This window comes from Mastomys coucha, unplaced genomic scaffold (genome assembly GCF_008632895.1).
Source record: "Mastomys coucha isolate ucsf_1 unplaced genomic scaffold, UCSF_Mcou_1 pScaffold1, whole genome shotgun sequence".
NCBI lineage: Eukaryota > Metazoa > Chordata > Mammalia > Rodentia > Muridae > Mastomys > Mastomys coucha.
This window is the reverse complement of record NW_022196891.1, coordinates 83,757,956-83,778,284: the sequence shown is the minus strand read 5'-3', so window position 1 is coordinate 83,778,284 and position 20,329 is coordinate 83,757,956. Positions and strand designations below refer to the sequence as shown.

The 20,329-nt window shown below is 45.9% G+C and overlaps 1 protein-coding gene and 1 long non-coding RNA gene across 2 annotated transcripts in view; one reads left to right on the top strand and one right to left on the bottom strand.

Moving 5' to 3' along the window:
• Positions 1-195: 195 nt before the first annotated feature.
• On the bottom strand, positions 196-3,542 carry LOC116071834. The gene is made up of 2 exons (XR_004111195.1): positions 3,168-3,542; positions 196-561 (listed from the first exon to the last, which is right to left on the bottom strand). It is a non-coding gene; the product is annotated as an uncharacterized LOC116071834 (long non-coding RNA).
• Positions 3,543-3,626: 84 nt separating this feature from the next.
• Positions 3,627-20,329, top strand: part of Rrp15 (ribosomal RNA processing 15 homolog) — a 20,430-nt gene continuing 3,727 nt past the window's right edge. The window contains exons 1-4 of the mRNA XM_031338013.1: positions 3,627-3,786; positions 6,838-7,094; positions 9,433-9,530; positions 11,158-11,356. Of these exons, the coding sequence (XP_031193873.1) occupies positions 3,642-3,786; positions 6,838-7,094; positions 9,433-9,530; positions 11,158-11,356 (699 nt within the window). The 5' untranslated portion in view covers positions 3,627-3,641. The remainder of the gene's footprint in view (positions 3,787-6,837; positions 7,095-9,432; positions 9,531-11,157; positions 11,357-20,329) is intronic.

The window sequence follows — 20,329 nt, the reverse complement described above, 5'->3', positions numbered from 1 at the left end:
CTCAGAAATCTACCTGCCTCTGCCTCCCAAGTGCTGGGATTAAAGGCATGTGCCACCACTGCCCGGCTGAAAATTGTTTTTGGATACAATACATTCTGATTGATGATAGCTTCCCATTCCCCATTCCTTCCCTCCCCTCCCACCGAAATCCACGCTCTTCCTTTCTCTCATAGAAAACAAGCATCTAAGAAATAGTAATAAGAGTAAATGGAAATAAATTGGAATGGGACAGAACGAAAATGTCTTTGAGCTGGTCTTGCATTGGTCATCTCCTTCTGGGGACAAGGCCTGCCCAGAAACACGATAGTGGATGTTCTTCTTGAGTCTTTATTACCGTGAATCATAACAGAAGACATTTCTCTTCTAATCTGTGAATTCTAGTGCCTGCCTGGAATTTTCGTTGCTTATTTTTATTCATGCTTTGTAAAAGTTCGACGGTGTAAGCAGGCTTGCGTGTCAATGGCTGAGTCAACGCTGGGGCTCAAGTCTCAGTCCAGTCTACCATTCGCTGCCTGTGTGATTTCTGAACAATTACTTTCTTCTCAGCCTCGGTTTCCTCATCTGTAAAACAGCAAGCTCCCTGGTTTATTATGAAAACCAAAGGAAGTAAAGCAGACACTTCTCACTTAGCTGTGTCCATTTCTGATCATCAACTTTCTGGATTCAAACCCCGGATTCCACTTTAGATTACTTTAATGAAGAAAAATATTACTGGGTAACCAACTATATTTTTTCCTCTCACAAGCAAGATTTTAAATTGTAACCAAGTCCATAACAGTTCTTACATATAAGCTATTTTTTTTAAAAGATTTATTTATTGTTATATGTAAGTACAACGTAGCTGTCTTCAGACACACCAGAAGAGGGCATCAGACCTAATTACGGATGGTTTTGAGCCACCATGTAGTTGCTGGGATTTGAACTCACAGCCTTCGGAAGAGCAGTCGGTGCTCTTACCTGCTGAGCTATTTCACCAGCCCACATATAATCTATTATACTGATGAAAAAGCTGGGTCCGATGACACAGGCCTGACACCCTAAGTACTGTAGAGGCCAAGACAGGAACATTGTAAAATTTGAGATGCGCCTGGACTACGGAGTCCAATCAAGGCTAGCCTGGGGAACTTGGTAAGATGTTGCTTCAAACTAAAATAAAAAACGAAATGGGTTCCTGGGCAGGACAGGGATTAATGAAGCCCCACCCCTAGGTGAGGAGCTTCTGGTATAGAGGAATTGATGGCTGGGGGTGGGAGGGAATGCATATTTTTCTTCAAGGGTATGGCTGATGGTAGGTTGTCCACAAGCAAAGAGGCAGCACCAACTAGACTCAGTAGTTTACAAAAGAAAAAAGAAAAAAGAAACGGGACCTGAAATGGGAGGAACACATGATGTAGGGGATGGGGCATGAGAGATTTGGCAGTAACTATTATCAAGATACACTGAATACACATATGAATTTGACAAAGGATAAGTAGAAAAAAATTAAGGGAGAGACTGGGAGCTGGAGAGATGGTCCAGTGATTAAGAATACTTACTGTTCTTACAGAGGAGGCTGGTTGGGTTCCCAGCACCCATGATAGAGGGCTCTCCAGTGGATTCCAGCTCAGGGGATCCTACCCTTTCTTCTGGCCCCCCACAGGCATCACCACATGTGGTGCACATAAACACAAAAATAGAAAATATATCTTGAAAAAATAGTTTGGCTGTTTTGAAATTTTTGTTGATGTTTTCCCTGGTTTGGGGTTGGGGGCTTGAGAGAGAGAGAAAGAATATGACGTTGGCTTAGTAGGGAGGTGGGTGAGATCTCAGAGGAACTAGGGGAAAGGAGACAATATGATTAAAATATATTGTATGAAAAAAATGAAAGTAAATATTAAAAAAAGAACCCCCCGGGCTGTTGTGGGGGTATCCACCAGAGAAGAGGGCGTGGTTTACGCCAATAAAAAGGCTTTATTAGCTGGCCAGCAACTACACTGGGTGTCTAGGATTCCAGTGTACCACTGAGTCTTTCTGAGGGTGAGCCTTTAAGCACAAACCGCATGCTCTGAGTTGACATACTTCAGTTAACAAGAGCAGTTACCCAGGAATGGAACTACAGAAGCTACAAGGGAAGGCTAGTGCATTTTGAGAGTTTCTGGGAACGATATGGACTTTGATGGATTAGGTCTTTGTTTTGACAGGTGGTACTGTCTACATTTTTTTACAGCTTGAATGGAACTTCCATCATAGAGTCAGTTATGCTAAGGCCTGGGGCCCTGTTACAGTGTAAATGCGTGACCATGGGGAAAGTAGCTCAGGGCCAGCCAGCACAACATTCTAATTACAGTGCTGTACTGCTGTAGAGGTGAGAAGACCCAGAAAGCAGCAACACCTGGGAAACTCCTTTATGTGGCACTGGAATTGTTCTTTTCGGAGACTCATGCTGGCATCTGATCTTGTCCTAAACCGTACTTAACAATGCTGCATTTCCTGTGCCGTTTTAAAAAAAATGTTTGTTTTGTTTTGTTTTGTTTTTAGGATGTATACATGTATCTCCTACAGAGACACCAATTCTAATCAATCAACATAAGGATTCATATTTTCTTTTGGTTTTCCTTTTTTTTTTTTAAAGACAAATTTGGAGTACTAAAAACCAATAGGAAAAGAATGAAAACCTACTGGGTCGTGATAGACAGGTGCTGGGACAGTATTTCAGGAGATCAGATCCTTTAATAACACTGGTGGGCTTTGGGTTGGGGGCTGGAATATGGTGGGGATCCTAGAGCAACTCACAAAACGAAGGAAAGCTCCTTACATTTACAGACCTCGAAGGAACGGTGGAGTCTGAGTTTAGCAGATTGGTGAAGGAACGAGATGAGATTTATTTTATTTTATTTTATTTTTCGAGACAGGGTTTCTCTGTGCAGCCCTGGCTGTCCTGGAACTCACTCTGTAGACCAGGCTGGCCTCGAACTCAGAAATCCACCTGCCTCTGCCTCCCAAGTGCTGGGATTAAAGGCGTGCGCCACCACCGCCCCGCGAGATAGGATTTAAAGGTTTAGTTTAGGAGGATAATCCCATTGTCGCCCTGCCCCGCCTCCACACACCTTGGGACAACCATTGTTTTGTAGTTTAGGGCACGTGCTAGGGTAGGGTTTAGGGTGTGGCTCATTCCACCCGCCCCTTACCTGGGCAGCCTCTCTGAATCTATCCAAACCCAGAAACGTTCATTCAGAAAACACCGTGCTTGGTCCTTAGGGGAAAAACAACAACAATAAACAACAAAACATAAACCTAAACAAAAGCAGAACAAACATGTGAAAGCTGAGCTTGCTTCCTGATTCCATTGCTGTTGTTATCCATTCGTTCATGGAGGGTCTCAAGTCAGTGGGTGGGAATGCGGTCTATGGGAGGGAAATGAGAGCAGTCCGGAGCAGCCGCCGGGAGGGCGCCGCTGGGGCAGGGGTGAGCCCAGGAACGGACTCTGCCGGAGGAAGCCCGTGGCTCGAGTCGTCTCCCCGTCTACACCGGAGGCCCCCGACAGCGGAACTTCAGGCGGGACAACGGTGTTCCGGAACTCTGTAACCCCGGAACTAGAGGGGAAGTTCCGTGTGTTGCAACCCGACGGAATTATCAGGTGGCACTTCCGGACAAGCCAAAAAATGGCCGCGGCCGTTCAGGGCTCACGTGTGAGCCGAGCGGAAAAGCTTAAAAGTTCTCCGAAGAAGAAGAAAAAGGTGAAGATGGTAGCCAAGGCTGCAATGTCGAAGCGAGAAGACGAGGTCAAAGACTCTCCCGATGCAGAAGGTAAGGTGGCCCCGGCTGAGCTTCCCAAGGCAAGGGCTGCGTTTCCTGGCGTTGAGTCTGTGGGGCGAGTGAGGTTGGGCGAGGAGCCCTGCTGTTCAGAGGCACCTCGCTGTCATGTTTAATTTTGTGTTTCCACTTAGTTAGCTGATACTAAGATGGGTGAAACTGCCGGTGCCAATTAGAAACTTAACAGTAAAGGAAGAAATAGTGACAGGCGGTACACAAATTAAGAGCAGAGCAAAAGATGGGCAGGTGGTAACCCCAGGCCTTTTGCAGGTCCAGTATCTACTTAGAAGTGGAGTAAAAACACGGTTAGTTTTCTCAGATCAAAACATAGGCAAAGTGTTTTGGTAGAGAAGAATCAAAGCTAGTATTGAAAAACCTTGCAAAATGTTCACATCATTAAGATGGGAGGATTTGGCTCTTTTTACTTACAGCCAGTCAGTTTGTAAGCATTTAGCAGATAATAGAAACGGCTGTCCCCGAGCCGTGGTGGCACACGCCTTTAATCCCAGCACTTGGGAGGCAGCGGCAGGCGGATTTCTGAGTTCGAGGCCAGCCTGGTCTACAGAGTGAGTTCCATGACAGCCAGGGTTATACAGTGAAACCCTGTCTCGAAAAACAAAACAAAAAACAAACAAAACAAAACAAAACAAAAGGCTGTAAGAGCAATGTCCACGAGCTTCTATTTGGAACCCCTGACAAGATGGAACAGGCTCAAGGAACCAGCAGCAGCAAAAGGCCACAAGAGAGATGAAATGCTATTACTGTGTGTGTGTGTGTGTGTGTGTGTGTGTGTGTGTGTGTGGTTGTGAGCCTTTGGGAGTTAGAAGCAAGGTAGTTAAAGAAATAGTAAAGGAGAGATACGAAGTAACATTTGATACAGTTTCAGAATGGAAGGTAGGTGTATCTCGGGAGGTCTCGTTTTGTGTCTGCTGCTGGCTGCTGCTTTTAAACATACTTCTGTGTCCTCGCTTCATGGATTGGAAGGAAGCTCAGGCATTCGCTTCCTACTCTCCAGTTACTGTGCATGTGTAGATGATGCTTTCCAAGTGTGTTTGAGCCTTTCAGTTATCCATGAAGGGTGGCTTCAGTCGCTATGGGAAGCCACTAGTTCATGAGTGACACTCAGACTTTTTAACTTGCATGATAGGTCTCGTCACTTTCTGCTCTGCCGTTTGATAATTAGCCTTTTTTATTCATGTTGGCTGCTTGACCCGTGGAGTCTGCTCTCATTCTGGATCTCTCTGCCCTTTGCCGACAGTATTCTTGAAACACTTGCATGTCACCTGCTTTTTCAAGGACTTCAGTCGATGGTCCAGTACTTGTCAAAGAGATTTCTTTTCCTTATCTTTCTAGTGCAGCCTTCCCGGTCACTCACTGTGGCTTGGTGCCTTTTGTTTTAGAACATTTGGTTATTAGCATCCGTAGTGCTGCTGACTCTGAGGGCTAAAAGATACGTTAATATGTTTTCCACTAACTACATTGTTTACGTGTTAATATGCAGGGTCCTCAGAGGTGCTTCAGGGGAGAAGCTGTGTGGCCCTTTACTGGATACAGCTGTCAGTGCATTGATTCCCTCTGCAGGCTTTGCTGGTTCATTATCCTCTCCCTAATCTGGAAATTTAAGGACATGCTCCAAAATTAAATTCAGTTACACACAACTGGTCAGTGTGGCACTTAAACATGTTCATATTGTAGTACTTGGGATTTCAGTTACGAATTTAGGGATGCCCAGCTTGTATCATTTAGTAGTAGTAACTGAAGGATGTGTATTACAATGAGTCTCTAGGTAAAAGGTCTAAGCAACAGTTTGTCTGATTAATGGCTTAAAGCCAGAATTCCACAGTCGGCCACAGGTAAGGAGGCGTCAGCGTTGTAGTCAGTAGGGAGCAGTGGGAAATTCATGCCCTGATTCTCTTCCTCCTCATCTTCTTCCTCCTCCTCTTCTTCCTCCTCCTCTTCCTCCTCTTCTTCTTCCTCTTCCTCCTCTTCTTCTTCCTCCTCCTCCTCTTCCTCCTCTTCTTCCTCCTCCTCCTCTTCCTCCTCTTCTTCTTCTTCCTCCTCCTTTTACTCTAATATTGTCTCTTGGTGCAAGGGAGTCACTGAATGACTCCCAGTAGATGATCACTAATGTTGGTATTTTGGTAGTTTGATAAGGAAAGTTTGAAGTAATAGGGTTTTTTTGTTTTTGTTTGCTTCTTAACCAAGCTTTGGGATACACCTCCACAGGGTCAACCTAGGACAGGATCTTTGTCTCTTACAGGTAATGCTGAGGCAGTTTTCCTCTGAGACACTCTCCGCTGCCTTTGTTAGCTCTTCTTACTGGAGAACATTCCAAGCCACTCAGCTGCTGGGTGACTTCCCCCTTTGAAGTGTTTTCCAGTGAATTCCACAGAGTGCCCTGCATCCTGTAGCCAGTGCTGGCCGCTAGCTATGCTGCTTCTGCAGGATGGGGTTCTGCTGCACACCCAGGAACTTGATCAGTCAGCTTAGAGCCTGATGTAGCCATTGGGACTCAGCACTACATGTCTGCACCTTGAGTATATCATTTGGTTTTGGTTTTGGTTTTCCTAAAACAAAAAAAAAAAAAAAAAAAAAAAAAAAGAAATGACCAAGTCAAAATTTCAGTGCTATATGCACCTTTAAAAAGTTAGGCTGGTTTTTAGTATTTTTCTGGACACAGGTTTAGAATTTTAATATTTGGGGCAAATGTCTTAGAGAATTGGTCCTCTGACACTAAAATGTTTTTCTTAATGCATTAAAACTTGAGTACTTAAAATAATCTTGGTTAGTCTCGTCAATAAGCTTAGAACTCTGAGTATTGAGAGCACTCAGCATCGGTCCTCCCTGGTCTCGGCAGCCTCACGGAGGTGAGGTGGAGCAGCGGTTGGATTGACTCTGTCAGCACTGTGGGCTCGTGTCTCTTGCTGTTAGACGTAGAGATCCTGGTGCTCCTCGTCAGAGCTGCAGACCAGGGCCTTGGGGGCTCTGGCGTTGTTCTGCCCTGGGCGCTAAAGGTTAATTTATTTTTGCTCTTGCAATCTGTAGGAAGCTGTGAATCAGAGATGGACTACTCAGATGATGGAGCTGTAGAAGCAGACAGCGAGGACAATGTTGAATCCTGTGAGGAAGAAAATGACGCCACAGAGTCAAGTGCCGGGACTAATTTGGGCTGGGCAGATGCCATGGCAAAAATCCTTAACAAAAAGACTCCTAAAAGCAAAGCCACCATCCTCACCAAGAACAGGGCGCTGGAGAAGGAGAAGGAGAAGCTAAAGCAGGAGAAGCTGGAGAAGAGGAAGCAGGTGTGTCTGTCAATGTAAAACAAACTTTGGGCCGGGCGGAGGTGGCGCACGCCTTTAATCCCAGCACTTGGGAGGCAGAGGCAGGTGGATTTCTGAGTTCGAGGCCAGCCTGGTCTACAGAGTGAGTTCCAGGACACCCAGGGCTACTCAGAGAAACCCTGTCTTGAAAAAAACCAAAAAACCAAACCAAACCAAACCAAAAAAAACAAAACCAACCAAACAAAAAGAAACTATAGTAAGGTACATACATTAGTAAGTATCACTATGTCAAAAATATTTCCTTATAAAAATAAGTATTTTCTAATGGAAGAAAAGTAACCTTCCATATTTGTATTGACAATATAGAAGTAGTAACTTCCAAGGAGTAGTTTCCAGGTACAAATGGATTACGTGATATTGTTCTTTATGTCTGGCAGTGCCCACGTCACTTCTTTGCTTCTTCTGCTTGAAAGCTGGGCTTGAAGGCCTTGCCGTCTTAACACAGCTAGACCTGGGCTTGAAGGCCTTGCCGTCTTAACACAGCTAGACCTGGGCTTGAAGGCCTTGCCGTCTTAACACAGCTAGACCTGGACTTGAAGGCCTTGCCGTCTTAACACAGCTAGACCTGGGCTTGAAGGCCTTGCCGTCTTAACACAGCTAGACCTGGACTTGAAGGCTTTGCCGTCTTAACACAGCTAGACCTGGGCTTGAGGGCCTTGCCGTCTTAACACAGCTAGACCTGGGCTTGAAGGCTTTGCCGTCTTAACACAGCTAGACCTGGGCTTGAGGGCCTTGCCGTCTTAACACAGCTAAACCTGGGCTTGAAGGCTTTGCCGTCTTAACACAGCTAGACCTGGGCTTGAAGGCCTTGCCGTCTTAACACAGCTAGACCTGGGCTTGAAGGCTTTGCCGTCTTAACACAGCTAGACCTGGGCTTGAAGGCTTTGCCCTTGTAACACAGCTAGACCTGGGCTTGAGGGCCTTGCCCTTGTAACACAGCTAGACCTGGGCTTGAGGGCCTTGCCATCTTAACACAGCTAGACCTGGGCTTGAGGGCCTTGCCGTCTTAACACAGCTAGACCTGGGCTTGAGGGCCTTGCCGTCTTAACACAGCTAGACCTGAGCTTGAGGGCCTTGCCCTTGTAACACAGCTAGACCTGGGCTTGAGGGCCTTGCCCTTGTAACACAGTTGTCCTCACACTCAGTATTCTTTTTGTTCTTTAAGATAGCTTTTGTCTCTAAACTGTACAAAAAGCTTTTCGGCTGAAATGTGAATATTTGTTTATTAACTGGCAAAGGCTAGAACAACTTTTTAAACCTAGATACTAGGTCTAGATCCTAGTCTCCAGATTCTAGGGAGGGAGGGCGGAACAGCGTTGAAAGTCAGGGCCAAGCCTGCAGGTCAGCTTGAGTGCTGGAGCTGAGCTGTGCACAGAGCGCTCAGAACCGTGTACTGACTTTAAATGTTCTGATTGGAGGAAGAATGCTTTTTCCAGATGAGCCAGATGAGATTGTGTTGTCCAGTCAGGAGTGTTAGCCATGTTCCTAACATACAGCGGAGGAGGGGAGAGAAGAGTTGGCATTTTCCACCATCCTCAGTGTAGATGCTTAGTGGCACTAGGTGAGTAGCTCATGTAGCCAGTGTATATTAGCTCAGGAAACAGACCTCATAGCCTGTGAAATCAGGCACCGGGGATCAGGGTGATGCTCAGAGAGCACTTTACACTATCCTGTGCCTTCTCGCTGAGTCTTTTTTTCTCCAGCTCCCCTTCAGTGTTTGCGCAGTGGTCGGAAATTAGTTCACTTGAGTACTTGAATTTGTGACTAAAAAGACTGTGTGTGACAAGAACTTTGGTTAGATGTGCCTTGAGGGGAGAAATAGTAACCCTTGAGTGTGGGCACGTGATAGTGTTCCATCCAGAGCTGGTGCAGACTGGATCCTGAAGGTTGATGGGTCTGCTGGTACGGAATGGGAGGCACAGCTTGCCCCTGTCGAGGTGGGCAGTGCTGGTGTGCTGGTGGACAGTGCTGGTGTGCATCCCACTGTGAGGCTGTGCTGGTCTGATGGGTGACCAGCTCACCCTGCAGTGCGCTGCCTGGCTGCACGGACTGGCAGAGCTGGTGCCAGAGTTCGGCCTCTTAGAGCTGTCTCTCCCAAGGCACAGAGTGCTAACTAACTTCAGGCTCTCAGAGCTAAGCCCCTGAAACTGGCTTTTTGAAACAGCCTCTGACATATAGAAGTAGGGTGCTTTATTACCTCTGTCCTTTCACAGATCATATCAGAGTTTGCTGCACTTTCAAAATCACCTGATACCACATTCATATAACCGTATTCCTAACAACCATATTCACCACACAGCTTGATAAGAAGCGGGAGTGGGAAATGCTGTGCCGAGTGAAGCCAGACGTTGTCAAAGACAAAGAGACAGAGAGGAGCCTTCAGAGGATTGCTACGAGGTAAGGCAGCGTAAGGCAGCGCTTCAGAAGCCTTTAAGAACAACTGCCTCCTGTGCTCCTGGGGGATTCCTAAGCTCCGCCTTCTCAGAGCCAAGCGACTCACCCGCAACCCGTGATGGACTGAGTTTGACCAAAGACTTTGGAAGTGCCCTGAAGCAGAACTGCAGGGTGACAAGTGTGTTTTTGGTCTGAGTCTGCTTGGGTCATCACTTTTATGTTTGTCCTGTGACTGCAGTTATTTTCTAGTGCTTCCTTTTTTTTAAGATTTATTTATTTATTATATGTAAGTACACTGTAGTTGTCTTCAGACACCCAGAAGAGGGCATTAAATCTCATTATGGATGGTTGTGAGCCACCATGTAATTGCTGGGATTTGAACTCAGGGCCCTTGGAAGAGCAGTCAGTGCTCTTAACCACTGAGCCATCTCTCCAGCCCTCTAATGCTTTCTAAATGCATGGTGCTAGGTTTGTTCTCTGGCATTGTATCTACAGGATGCTATTTCACATATTACTCCAGCTTTACCTTAGCCCCCCCCCCCCACTCCCCCAGCATGGGCACCAAACAGTCCTCATCTTCCATATCGAGAGCTGCATAGGATATGGTGTTTGCTGTGTGATCGCTCCTCGACTGTGTAGATGAGTCTCGTAGAATGGATGAATTCTGTGTGTAGTGACAACCATGGGACTGGGGGGTTGGGGGAAGTGCTACTTAAAAAACAGGCAGGAGCCGGGCGGTGGTGGCACACACCTTTAATCTCAGCACTTGGGAGGCAGAGGCAGGCGGATTTGAGTTCGAGGCCAGCCTGGTCTATACAGTGAGTTCCAGGACAACCAGGGCTACACAGAGAAACCCTGTCTCGAAAAACAAACAAACAAAAAAAACATAGGCAGGGAGATCTATGAGTTTGAGGCCAGCCTTGTGTACAGAAGGGGATTCAGGATAGCCAAGACTATGTGGGGAAACCGTGTCTGGAAAAAAAAAATAACAACAGCAACAATAACAAACACGGGGCCCTGGAGTGGCGTGGGGGTGGGGGTGGGGAGCTGGAGCAAGAGGGAGAAGGGAAGGGGGTGAAAACAAAACAACAAACGCTTGCATCTAGTCGAGTGTTTGTAAGTTGGGTTAACAGATGACCCTAGTTATCCTTTGACCTGTGTGGGAGCTGTGCAGTGAGATGTGAGAATGTGCACACACCATTGCGTGTCTCTGTCTCAGCTCATCTGTTAAAAGACAGTGATGCTATTCCCAGCCTGTGAGGATCCCTGGAAACTGAGACACCATGGTCATTTTGGTTTGAAAAAAATGAAACCACAGTTTTCACTACTCTGTAACCATTATTATTTTAAAATAACATGAGAATTCACCTTATTGGTCATTCACTCATGGATTCAACATGCTTTAAGGTAGAAGTAAAATGAGCTTATTTCCCGATTTGATTAAAAAAGACAGTGCCTGTTAAGTCCCTGCATTGTTGACTAAGGGGACCCTGTGAGACTTAGTTCAGTGCTTGCTTTTGAGAATAGATTAGCACATTGGCCCTCTGAGAGCACTGGCCTCTCTTCTGGTGGCGAGACCGTGTCCTGCTGTACTGTGTGTCTCATGGTGTCCTGATGCTTCACACTCTAGGGGTGTGGTGCAGCTCTTCAATGCTGTTCAGAAGCACCAAAGGAATGTTGGCGAAAAGGTCAAGGAAGCAGGAGGCTCCATGCGGAAGCGGGCTAAGCTGATGGCGACTGTTTCCAAGAAAGATTTCATCAGTGTCCTTCGAGGAATGGATGATACCAGTGAGAACAGTGCTGCGGGGAAGAACCCCAAAGCCAGACAGGTAGGGATCCCTGGCCTGGCGGGGAACTGCCGAGCCAGACTCTGAGCTGGAGAAGGGCAGCCTGTGTCAGCACAGTCCCGTAGGTCTCATGAGTTCTGACTTTCCTCAGTCCTAGCTTCATGATGATGGGCGTTAGCAGTTGTTGATACCATAACTCTGGTGACAGAACTCAGGGACCAAATGGAGTCACAGAAGTGTGTGGAAGTGGGGTTTGGGTTGTTCCCACCTGTAATCCTATCATGTTACATTGTGAGAAGTGGAAGCCTGGGTGAAGAAGACAGTCTGTATTGAAATTTGGCCTGCAGACATGGCCGTGATGGGATGTGACTGCAGACATGCAGAGTCAGGACCTGGAGGAGCTATGGTGGACTCCACACTGAAGCAGCTTTGGTGATACTTGTTGAGCAGTTAAGGTAATGAACATCAGTTTAGAAAGGTGTAGAGGGCAGCGTTCAGAAGGCCAGCCTGGTGAGCTCCAGGAGTTCTCGGCCAGCCAGAACTGCATATTGAGGCCCTGTCTCAGGGAAAAGTGATTCTGAGTTGCTCTGTAGATCTTTGCAGTGATGGCTTCACTGCTCCTGTCCTTCTCCAGAGGGCCGGGGGAGAGCGGGAGGGAACAGGTGAGCATGTGCGAGCCTGTGCTCTGTGCCTGTGTGCCTGTGCATATGTGTGTGTGTCTGTGTGCGAGCCTGTGCATGTATGCATGCGTGTGTACCTGTGCATGTGTGTGTGTGTGTGTCTGTGCGAGCCTGTGCGTGTGTGTCTGGGTGCTTGTGCATGTGTGTACTCGGGAAAGTGATGGGAACTTTGGGAACAGTAGGACTTTCACACCAGCTCAAGGTTGTTGTATGTTTCCAAGGCCTTGATTAAGTTGCCATTTTATCTAGTTTGTGTTTGTAGCATTGACTCATGCATGATGTCACACATACTAGGAGCTGCAGTGTGATGTGGGTCATTGGGAGCTGCAGTGTGATGTGAGACATTAGGAGCTGCAGTGTGATGTGAGACATTAGGAGCTGCAGTGTGATGTGAGACATTAGGAGCTGCAGTGTGATGTGAGTCATTGGGAGCTGCAGTGTGATGTGGGTCATTGGGAGCTGCAGTGTGATGTGGGTTTTTGGTTCATGTATAAATTGGCACTGATAGGTCATATCCACTGCCTTAAACGTCTTTTTTTATGATGAGTACACCTGAGTTGCTCCCAGGCATCTGTTGAGTTATACAACATAGTTCTCTGCAGCTCTACCTGAACTACATCCTCCTGTCTCTGCGACAGTTAGCCAGCCATCCCCGTACTCTTCTCAGTCTTCCATAATTACTCCTTACTCTTAATCTCTGTGAGATAACTTTAAAATTCCACAAGAGATTGCATGCTGTGTCTTCTGCACTGACTTATGACATGGCACACAGTGTCCTTAAGCTGCATCCATCTTGTCATAAATGTCAGGGTTCATCCTGTGTGTGTTTGAATCATACTCCATTGTAATATAAGTCATAAGACTGATATATCACATTTTCACTATCCATTGCCTGTTGATGGGTATGTAGATTTACTCTATATCTTGGTACTGAAATATTACCATACATATGGAGAGATAATATTTTTTTTTTTGCATGCTGATTTCAGTTCATTTCCTGTTTCTTTTCTTCCATCCCTGTCTTCTTGCCTTCCTTACTCTCCTCTCTAGGGGTCAGACCTAGGCTTATGTGTCCGTACATCCTACCACTAAAGTACAATCCTGGTCCCGACCTCACTTTCTTTAAGTGTATGTTCAAGAATGAGATTGATGGAGAGTGTTGTAGCTGACTGGGCGATCTGTCTCCATCCCTTTAGGAAGTCTGTACCACAGGAGACATGCTGGTTCTGAAACCAATGTACTGTTGGGACAGCCATTGTAATCAGCACAGCATAGTGAGGAAGTTTGTCTCTGGTAGCAAGGACGCCCACATGGTGCACAGAAGGAAGCCGAAGACGGTTCTTAGTCAGGCTTGTCATATTTTGAGGTGTCTTATCAGAAGTAGGTCTAGTGACGTGGACACCATATTGCTGGGGAGTTGTACTTATTTCAAGTCTTAGGCTCTGTTCACACTGGAAGCTTACGCTTAATTGGAAAAATTAACCTGGTGTGATGCTTCAAGTTTGAGGACCTGTCTTTTGTTTCTTTCTGAGAGTGCTGATTTTATTTCACAGGTATGAACTAAATTCTCTTTTTGAACTAATTATAACTATTTATTTTGGCTTTACTTTGTCTTGTTTCATGGGTTCAGTTTTGCTGTTTGTTTTGGTCCATGTCTTTATTCTATTAGAGGTCTTCAAATGAGTGGTGCGGACACACTACAAAACTACTAGTCTTATCTGAGGTGGCTGTTGAGTAGAGACACCGCCTTGCCCCTTTCTTCCTCACCCTGCAGATTATTCCCACGACATTACAGCAAGGCCCTTTCTCAGAACAACAAAAGCGGTTGACTGTAGGTAGAACTGATTTCTGCTCTTGCGTCTTCTGTGTTTGATTACTGTCACTTTGGGGTATGTCTGAGTCAGGCACTGTGGCGCTTTGGCTTTCAGTGTCATTTGTGGTTAGATTTTAGTGGGACCTTCTATTTCTGTGAAAAAATGTCCTTGGTGCTTTGCTAGAGATCACATTGTATAAACCACTGGGTTGTGTGGACATGTCAGCATTCGTGCACATGGATTATTTCTTAGTTTATTATACAATCAGATGTTGTTATCAGTAAAGTAGTTAGAAGCTGTATCTTAGCTTTCTCAGGGAAACAGTTCAGCTGTCCCCAGGTCATTTTAGGAGACAGTTATTACAAGACTGCTAAGAACTCACAAAGGCGCTAAGCAGCGTGTCACAGCTGAGTCACTAGTTACAGCACTCACTTGGAGCAGGGGTCCTGAAAGGTCAAAAGTGAAGGCAGGCCTTCGTGAGCTCACTCAGGAGAAGCAGCAGTGGCCTCCGCTCAGGGCGCTCCCTTGTCCTGAGTACAGCTAGCTGCTCATTCATATTGGGAATGCTGCCGTGTGTTGAGGAGGGTGGTGGTGTCGGCTTTAGGTGTCTGCCTGCACACCTGCCACTTTTTGAGACTAGGTCTCTTGGAATCTGGATTTGCCTAAACTGTTTCCCCATAATACCCTGGAATCATCCCTGTGGCTTCTTTCTTTGGCCTTGGGTTATAGGCGCCCTGAAATCAGGCCTTGTGAGTTGGATGGGTAGGTGTTGCTAACCAGGAAAGAACTAGACTGTGGAGGGAGATGGAAAACTGGAAGAACTTACCTTTTACTCATCATACCTTCTGATGTGATGAGAGGGAGTGTAAATAACTGATTTACCCTAGGGAGATGTATGTGCTCCCAGTTGTAATCAGTAATAACGTACACAGCAGAATGACAAGTCAAAACTGGGGCATGGAGAGAAGTGTTTTCTAGTTATAAGAATCTGTAGGGCTGCAGCTTGGAGGAGGTGGTGGGGATGCCATGTTCTAATTATGGTTCCATTGCTGTGAGGAGTCACCGTGACCGTGGCGCAGCTCTTATGAAGGACAGCATTTAACTGGGCTGGCTTTCAGTTTCAGAGGTTCAGTCCGTTATCGTGGTGGGAGCATGGCGGAGTCCATGCAGACATGGTGCTGGAGTAGGTGCTGAGAGGCCTACATCTTGATTGGAAGGTAGCAGAAGGGGACTCTCTTCCACATTGGGTGGAGCTTGAGCATAGGAGACCTTAAAGCCTGCCCCCACAGTGACACACTTCCTCCAACAAGGCCACACCCACTCAACACTGCTACACCTCCTGATAGTGCCGCTCCCCATGAGCCAAGCATTCACACACACACACACACACACACACACACACACACACACACACACACACACGCGCGCGAGTCTATGGGGGCCATCCCTATTCAAAACTCCATATATGGCAAGGCTGCTTGTAGCAGGAGCTGATGGATTCTGGGTGTCTCAGTGAGGCCACTGAATCTTTGCTAAGTCTTTTGGTGCAATACAGCTGCATATCAAGTCAGGCAGGATGAAGTGTTTCTCATGAGTAAATTGAAAAGTTTCTTGACTTAGAGATCTGCTTCTCTGTAGGCTTAGGACTTCCCCTGGACCAGGTAAGTGGTGCCTCACATGGGCACATGTGCTGAGTAGTGGGACCAGTGAGAGCCCGCGCTTACACAGTTTAACTTGTAAAGGTGTGACACAGTTTAACTTGTAAAGGTGTGACACAGTTTAACTTGTAAAGGTGTGATGGTGGATTTTTTCATTCCAGATTTAAGACTATGAAAATGGGTTATTTAATTTCACTTAAAAATTGTAAAAAAAAAAGTTTATTCTTACAAATTGTAATTATTTCTTCTTTTCTTCAAAAGGCAGTTAAACTCCAGTTAGTTTATAGAATTTAGTTCTCTCCCCTAAGACAGAACTGCATGTGCTGTGTTTAAATCTGAGTTTCAGAGGAGACTGTCAGTTGCTATTAGGAAATTGTTGTTGTGTAGGATTTCTGTCCTTAATTCTAGACTTTCTGCAAGATTTTCACTTATTAGAAATTGGCAATATGTCAGTTCCAGATTTGCTATAATTAAGTCACTGTGGTAATTTTGTGTGTGTGTGTGGGGGGGTTATAACACAGGACAGAAATTTCTAGAGTCATTGTAACAAATGTTATAGTGTTGTTACCTGATTTGTCAGGGTGAGTTCCTTGTCCTTAATGCTTATTGTATTCCTAGAAATAATAGACAAAATGAACTCAACACCTGCAGCCTTCATTAAAGAGAACTGTTATACTTCTTATCTGGAGATTGTAAATTCAAAAGGCTCCTAAAATAATCGAAATTAGGCTTGGAACATTCTTACTTGTTTTAGATGTTGAGTCTTTAACACATGCTCTTACACAAGAACAGCGTCAAGGTTTTGTTCGCCGTGTCTCACTGTCATCAACTACTGCTGAGGGGCTTTCTTAAAAGCCTGTTACTGTGTGTGTGTTTGTGTGTTGTTTTTATTAGATATTTTCTTTATTTACATTTTTTTTTTCAAGATGGGGTTTCTCTGTGTAGCCCTGGCTGTCCCGGAACTTACTCTGTAGACCAGGCTGGCCTTGAACTCAGAAATCCGCCTGCCTCTGCCTCCCAAGTGCTGGGATTAAAGGCGTGCACCACCGAACCCCAGCCTTTATTTACATTTCAAATGTTATCCTCTTTCCTGGTTTCCTCTCCAAAACCCCCCTATCCCATCCCCCCCCCCCCCCCCCCCCAACCTACCCACTCCCGTTTCCTTGTCCCTACACTGGGGCATTGAGCCTTCACAGGGCCAAGGGCCTCTCTTCTCATTCCCACAAGGCCATCCTCTGCTAAATATGTGGCTAGAGCCATGGATCCCTCCATGTGTACTCTTTGGCTGGTGGTTTATTCCCTGGGAGCTCTGGGGGTACTAGTTGGTTCATATTGTTGTTTTTCCTATAGGGCTGTAAACCCCTTCGGCTCCTTGGGTCTTTTCTCTAGCTCCTTCATTGGGGGCCCTACGCTCAGTCCAATAGATGGCTGTGAGCATCCACTTCTGTATTTGTCAGGCACTGGCAGAGCCTCTCAGGAGACAGCTATATCAGGCTCCTGTCAGCAAGCACTGTTGGCATCCACAATAGTGTCTGGGTTTGGTGACTCTATATGGGATGGATCTCCAGGTGGGACAGTCTCTGGATGGCCTTTCCTTCAGTTTCTGCTCTGCACTTTGTCTCTGTATCTCCTTCCATGGGTATTTTGATCCCCCTTCTAAGAAGGATCAAAATATCCACACTGTGGTCTTCCTTCTTTGTGAGCTTCATGTGGTCTGTGGATTGTATATTGGGTATTCTGAACTTCTGGGCTAATATCCACTTATCAGTGAGTGCATTCCATGTGTGTTCTTTTGTGATTGGGCTGCCTCACTTAGGATGATATTTTCTAGGTCCATCCATTTGCCTGAGAACTTCACGAATTCATCATTTTTAATAACTGAGCAGTTTTGTTTTTTGAGGCAGTTTCTCTGTGTAGCCCTGGTTATCCTGGAACTAGCTCTGTAGATCAGGCTGGCCTCCAATCACATAGATCCATCTGCCTCTGTCTTCTGTGCTGGGATTAAGGGTGTGTACCACCACCACCTAGCCAGAAGTGGATGTTGAGTGAAGAGTGCTGTATGGTTTAAGTCATTGTCTTACTTTATGAATGTGCCCAGGTCTCATTAGACGATCACATGTGTACTGAGTTGGGAAGTCTGGTGGGTATGACCTGGTCTCTGTGCCCTTTAGGCATGGCCCTAGATTTAATTGTAGGACTTCATATTCTGGGACAAGATATTCAGCCTGAGCCTTTGCTTTTACTCTCTTGCCCCTAAAGTCACATTCTCCAAGGAGCTCTGATAGGAACACTGTATATTCTTAAGTCTTTTGTTGAATTTAATTTATAGGGGGTTATATTCATATTCTTTATTTGGATTCAGCTTTGGAAAAGAGCGCTTTCAAACAGGGTCACTAAATTGTCTCCTTACACATTGGATCAGCTTTTTATTTCCCACACGAATTCACAATCTGCTGATTTAGTTATAAATCTGGGTTTCCCTTGATATTGTGTAATAAAATGGGGACATGCTTTAATGTATTAATTGGCAGGGTCTGTCTCAGGTTTGGTGCACACGCACAGCACTCACCTGATGCGTTGCTTGGCGTTGGTTCCTTAGTGAACTTTAGCTCACCAGTTCTAAGAGGCTGTGACTTGGGAGGAGCGTCAGTGTTGTGTGAACATTACCTAAAACTTAGTTTGTGGAACAGCATACATGGACGGTGATTTGGGATAGAGGCCACCACACAACAGACTTGAGTAAGGAGTGGTATCGAGTAGGGCAGAGAGGAAAGAGGTCACGCAGTTAGAATTCAGCGGGTTCAGCAGGGATCAGGAGAACTCGGCTTCAGGAGTAATAGCTGTGGAGAGCGAGGATTTTCTTAGAGAACACTACTTTGAACATGGATGTGGATTATGAAGGAGACTTAATCTTAGTAACTGGGCCCCTCTTTCTCGTTCTCTCTGGGATATTTTTTGTCATGCCGGGCTAGTCCTTGATCTTATAAAATTACCCTATGACTGGAACCGACAAATGTTTGCCTGTTTGACATGGCTTCTCCCTTTATAGCTCAGGCTGGCTGTGGGTTCATGATCTTGTTTTAGCTTCCCAGATGTTGGGAGCATAGGCAGTGTCACCGTGTCCATCACAAAAATTTGGAAACTGTACAAGGAGTTAACAAAAGTGAAGCCCCAGTGAACTTGGTGCCTAGACCATCACCATGCAAAATAGACAAATTGCAGCCAGACTGTGGAAATGTGAGAGGGATCACTGTGAGGGCACTTGGTGTCACTTGGTAGGGGCTCGTTGAGGACCAGGGAGAGCTGGCACAGTGTTGCTTTGTGTGTCCTAAAGTCTCCATCTTTAGTATGGTGTCTTTATGGGAACTCTTGTGCATTCCTGAGGGATGCTTCAGTGAGGTGATGAGATGTCCTGCATGATTAACAGCCACTGTTGTTCCTTTCCATAACTGTAGTTGAAAGTAGTTTGTTATTGATATTTAGATGAAATCAGCTAGCACTAAAACGGTTTTGTTTAGCTAAAATTAAAGTGAAACCCAGCGTTACTAGACGAGTCAGTCTAGGTAAGCATTGGTCACTGCTAAACCTAACATGTGGCCATTCTTTTAGGGTCTGACTTTTCTTCCTTCAAAACCGAGTGAGGTTAAACTGTTTAATTATTTGCTGTTGAATTAATGACTTCAGATCTTCTGTACATCTCTTAGACATCAGTGTGTCTGAACTTAAATGGTTAGCACTTTAAGAGCTGTCTTCATCTTGAAAATTTATACTGATTGCATCTGCATGATCTTGATTGAGTATCTGTATAAGAGCAGGCCACTGGGGGCACTTTGCATCATGTGGTTTTATTTGGTACCCTTGCCCACAGTGCGTGTGTGTGTGTGTGTGTGTGCGCGCGCGTGTGTGCTAGAGATGGATGAGGAGTGCTCTCCTCTATAGCAGATGGTTGGGTCCTCTTGTCTTTCCCTCGCAGCACTAAGACCATAGGCGAGTGTTGCCCTGCCCAGGTCTTTTCCATAGGCACTGGGACTCAGGTCCTCCGGCTTGCATGGTTAGTACTGAGCCATTTGACTGACAGTTCTGTTTTTCTCTTCAGTTAGTGTAAGCATGAGGGTTATAGACAAATTGCTTTAGGCCATCTAATCAGTACAGCCTCACTTCACAGCTAGACACGGTCTGCACGGAAGGTGGGAGTGCGGTGCCTGGTTTTACTTTTGTGTTAACGTATGATTATCTGGTTTATCTTCATTGTGGATGCTCTGAGCAATATGCTCGGTGGTAAGATTGCTTATGAAGCAATACAGTAGATTGACTTGCTTAAGAACAGTGTAATTTGCTTAGTTTAGAACTTGTGTAGAAGTTAGGTCTAAGGGATGTAGCTTAGCCTGCAGAGTACTTGACCAGCATGCACAAAGGCCTGGGGCTTAGCTCCAGCATGGTGGAAACCATGTGTGGTGGTATGTGCCTGTGAGCCCACAGGCAGTGGTGGAAGCAGGAAGATCTGAAAGTTCAGGCTCATTCTGTCTCACAGTTAAGTTTGAAGCCAGCATGGAATACAGGAGACATACATCCCCACCCCTCACAATAATCTTAAACCTATTCAGGCATTTTCTGTGTATTTTAGGGTTAGTCCTGCTGTGCTGCTGATGGGAGATGACAGGTAGCAGAGCAGCGTGTGTAGGAGAGGATGCCCTGGTAGACCATTACTGTGTATCAGCCAAGGATGTGGACAGTGTGTGTAGGAGAGGATGCCCTGGTAGACCATTACTGTGTATCGGCCAAGGATGTGGACAGCGTGTGTAGGAGAGGATGCCCTGGTAGACCGTTACTGTGTATCGGCCAAGGATGTGGACAGTGTGTGTA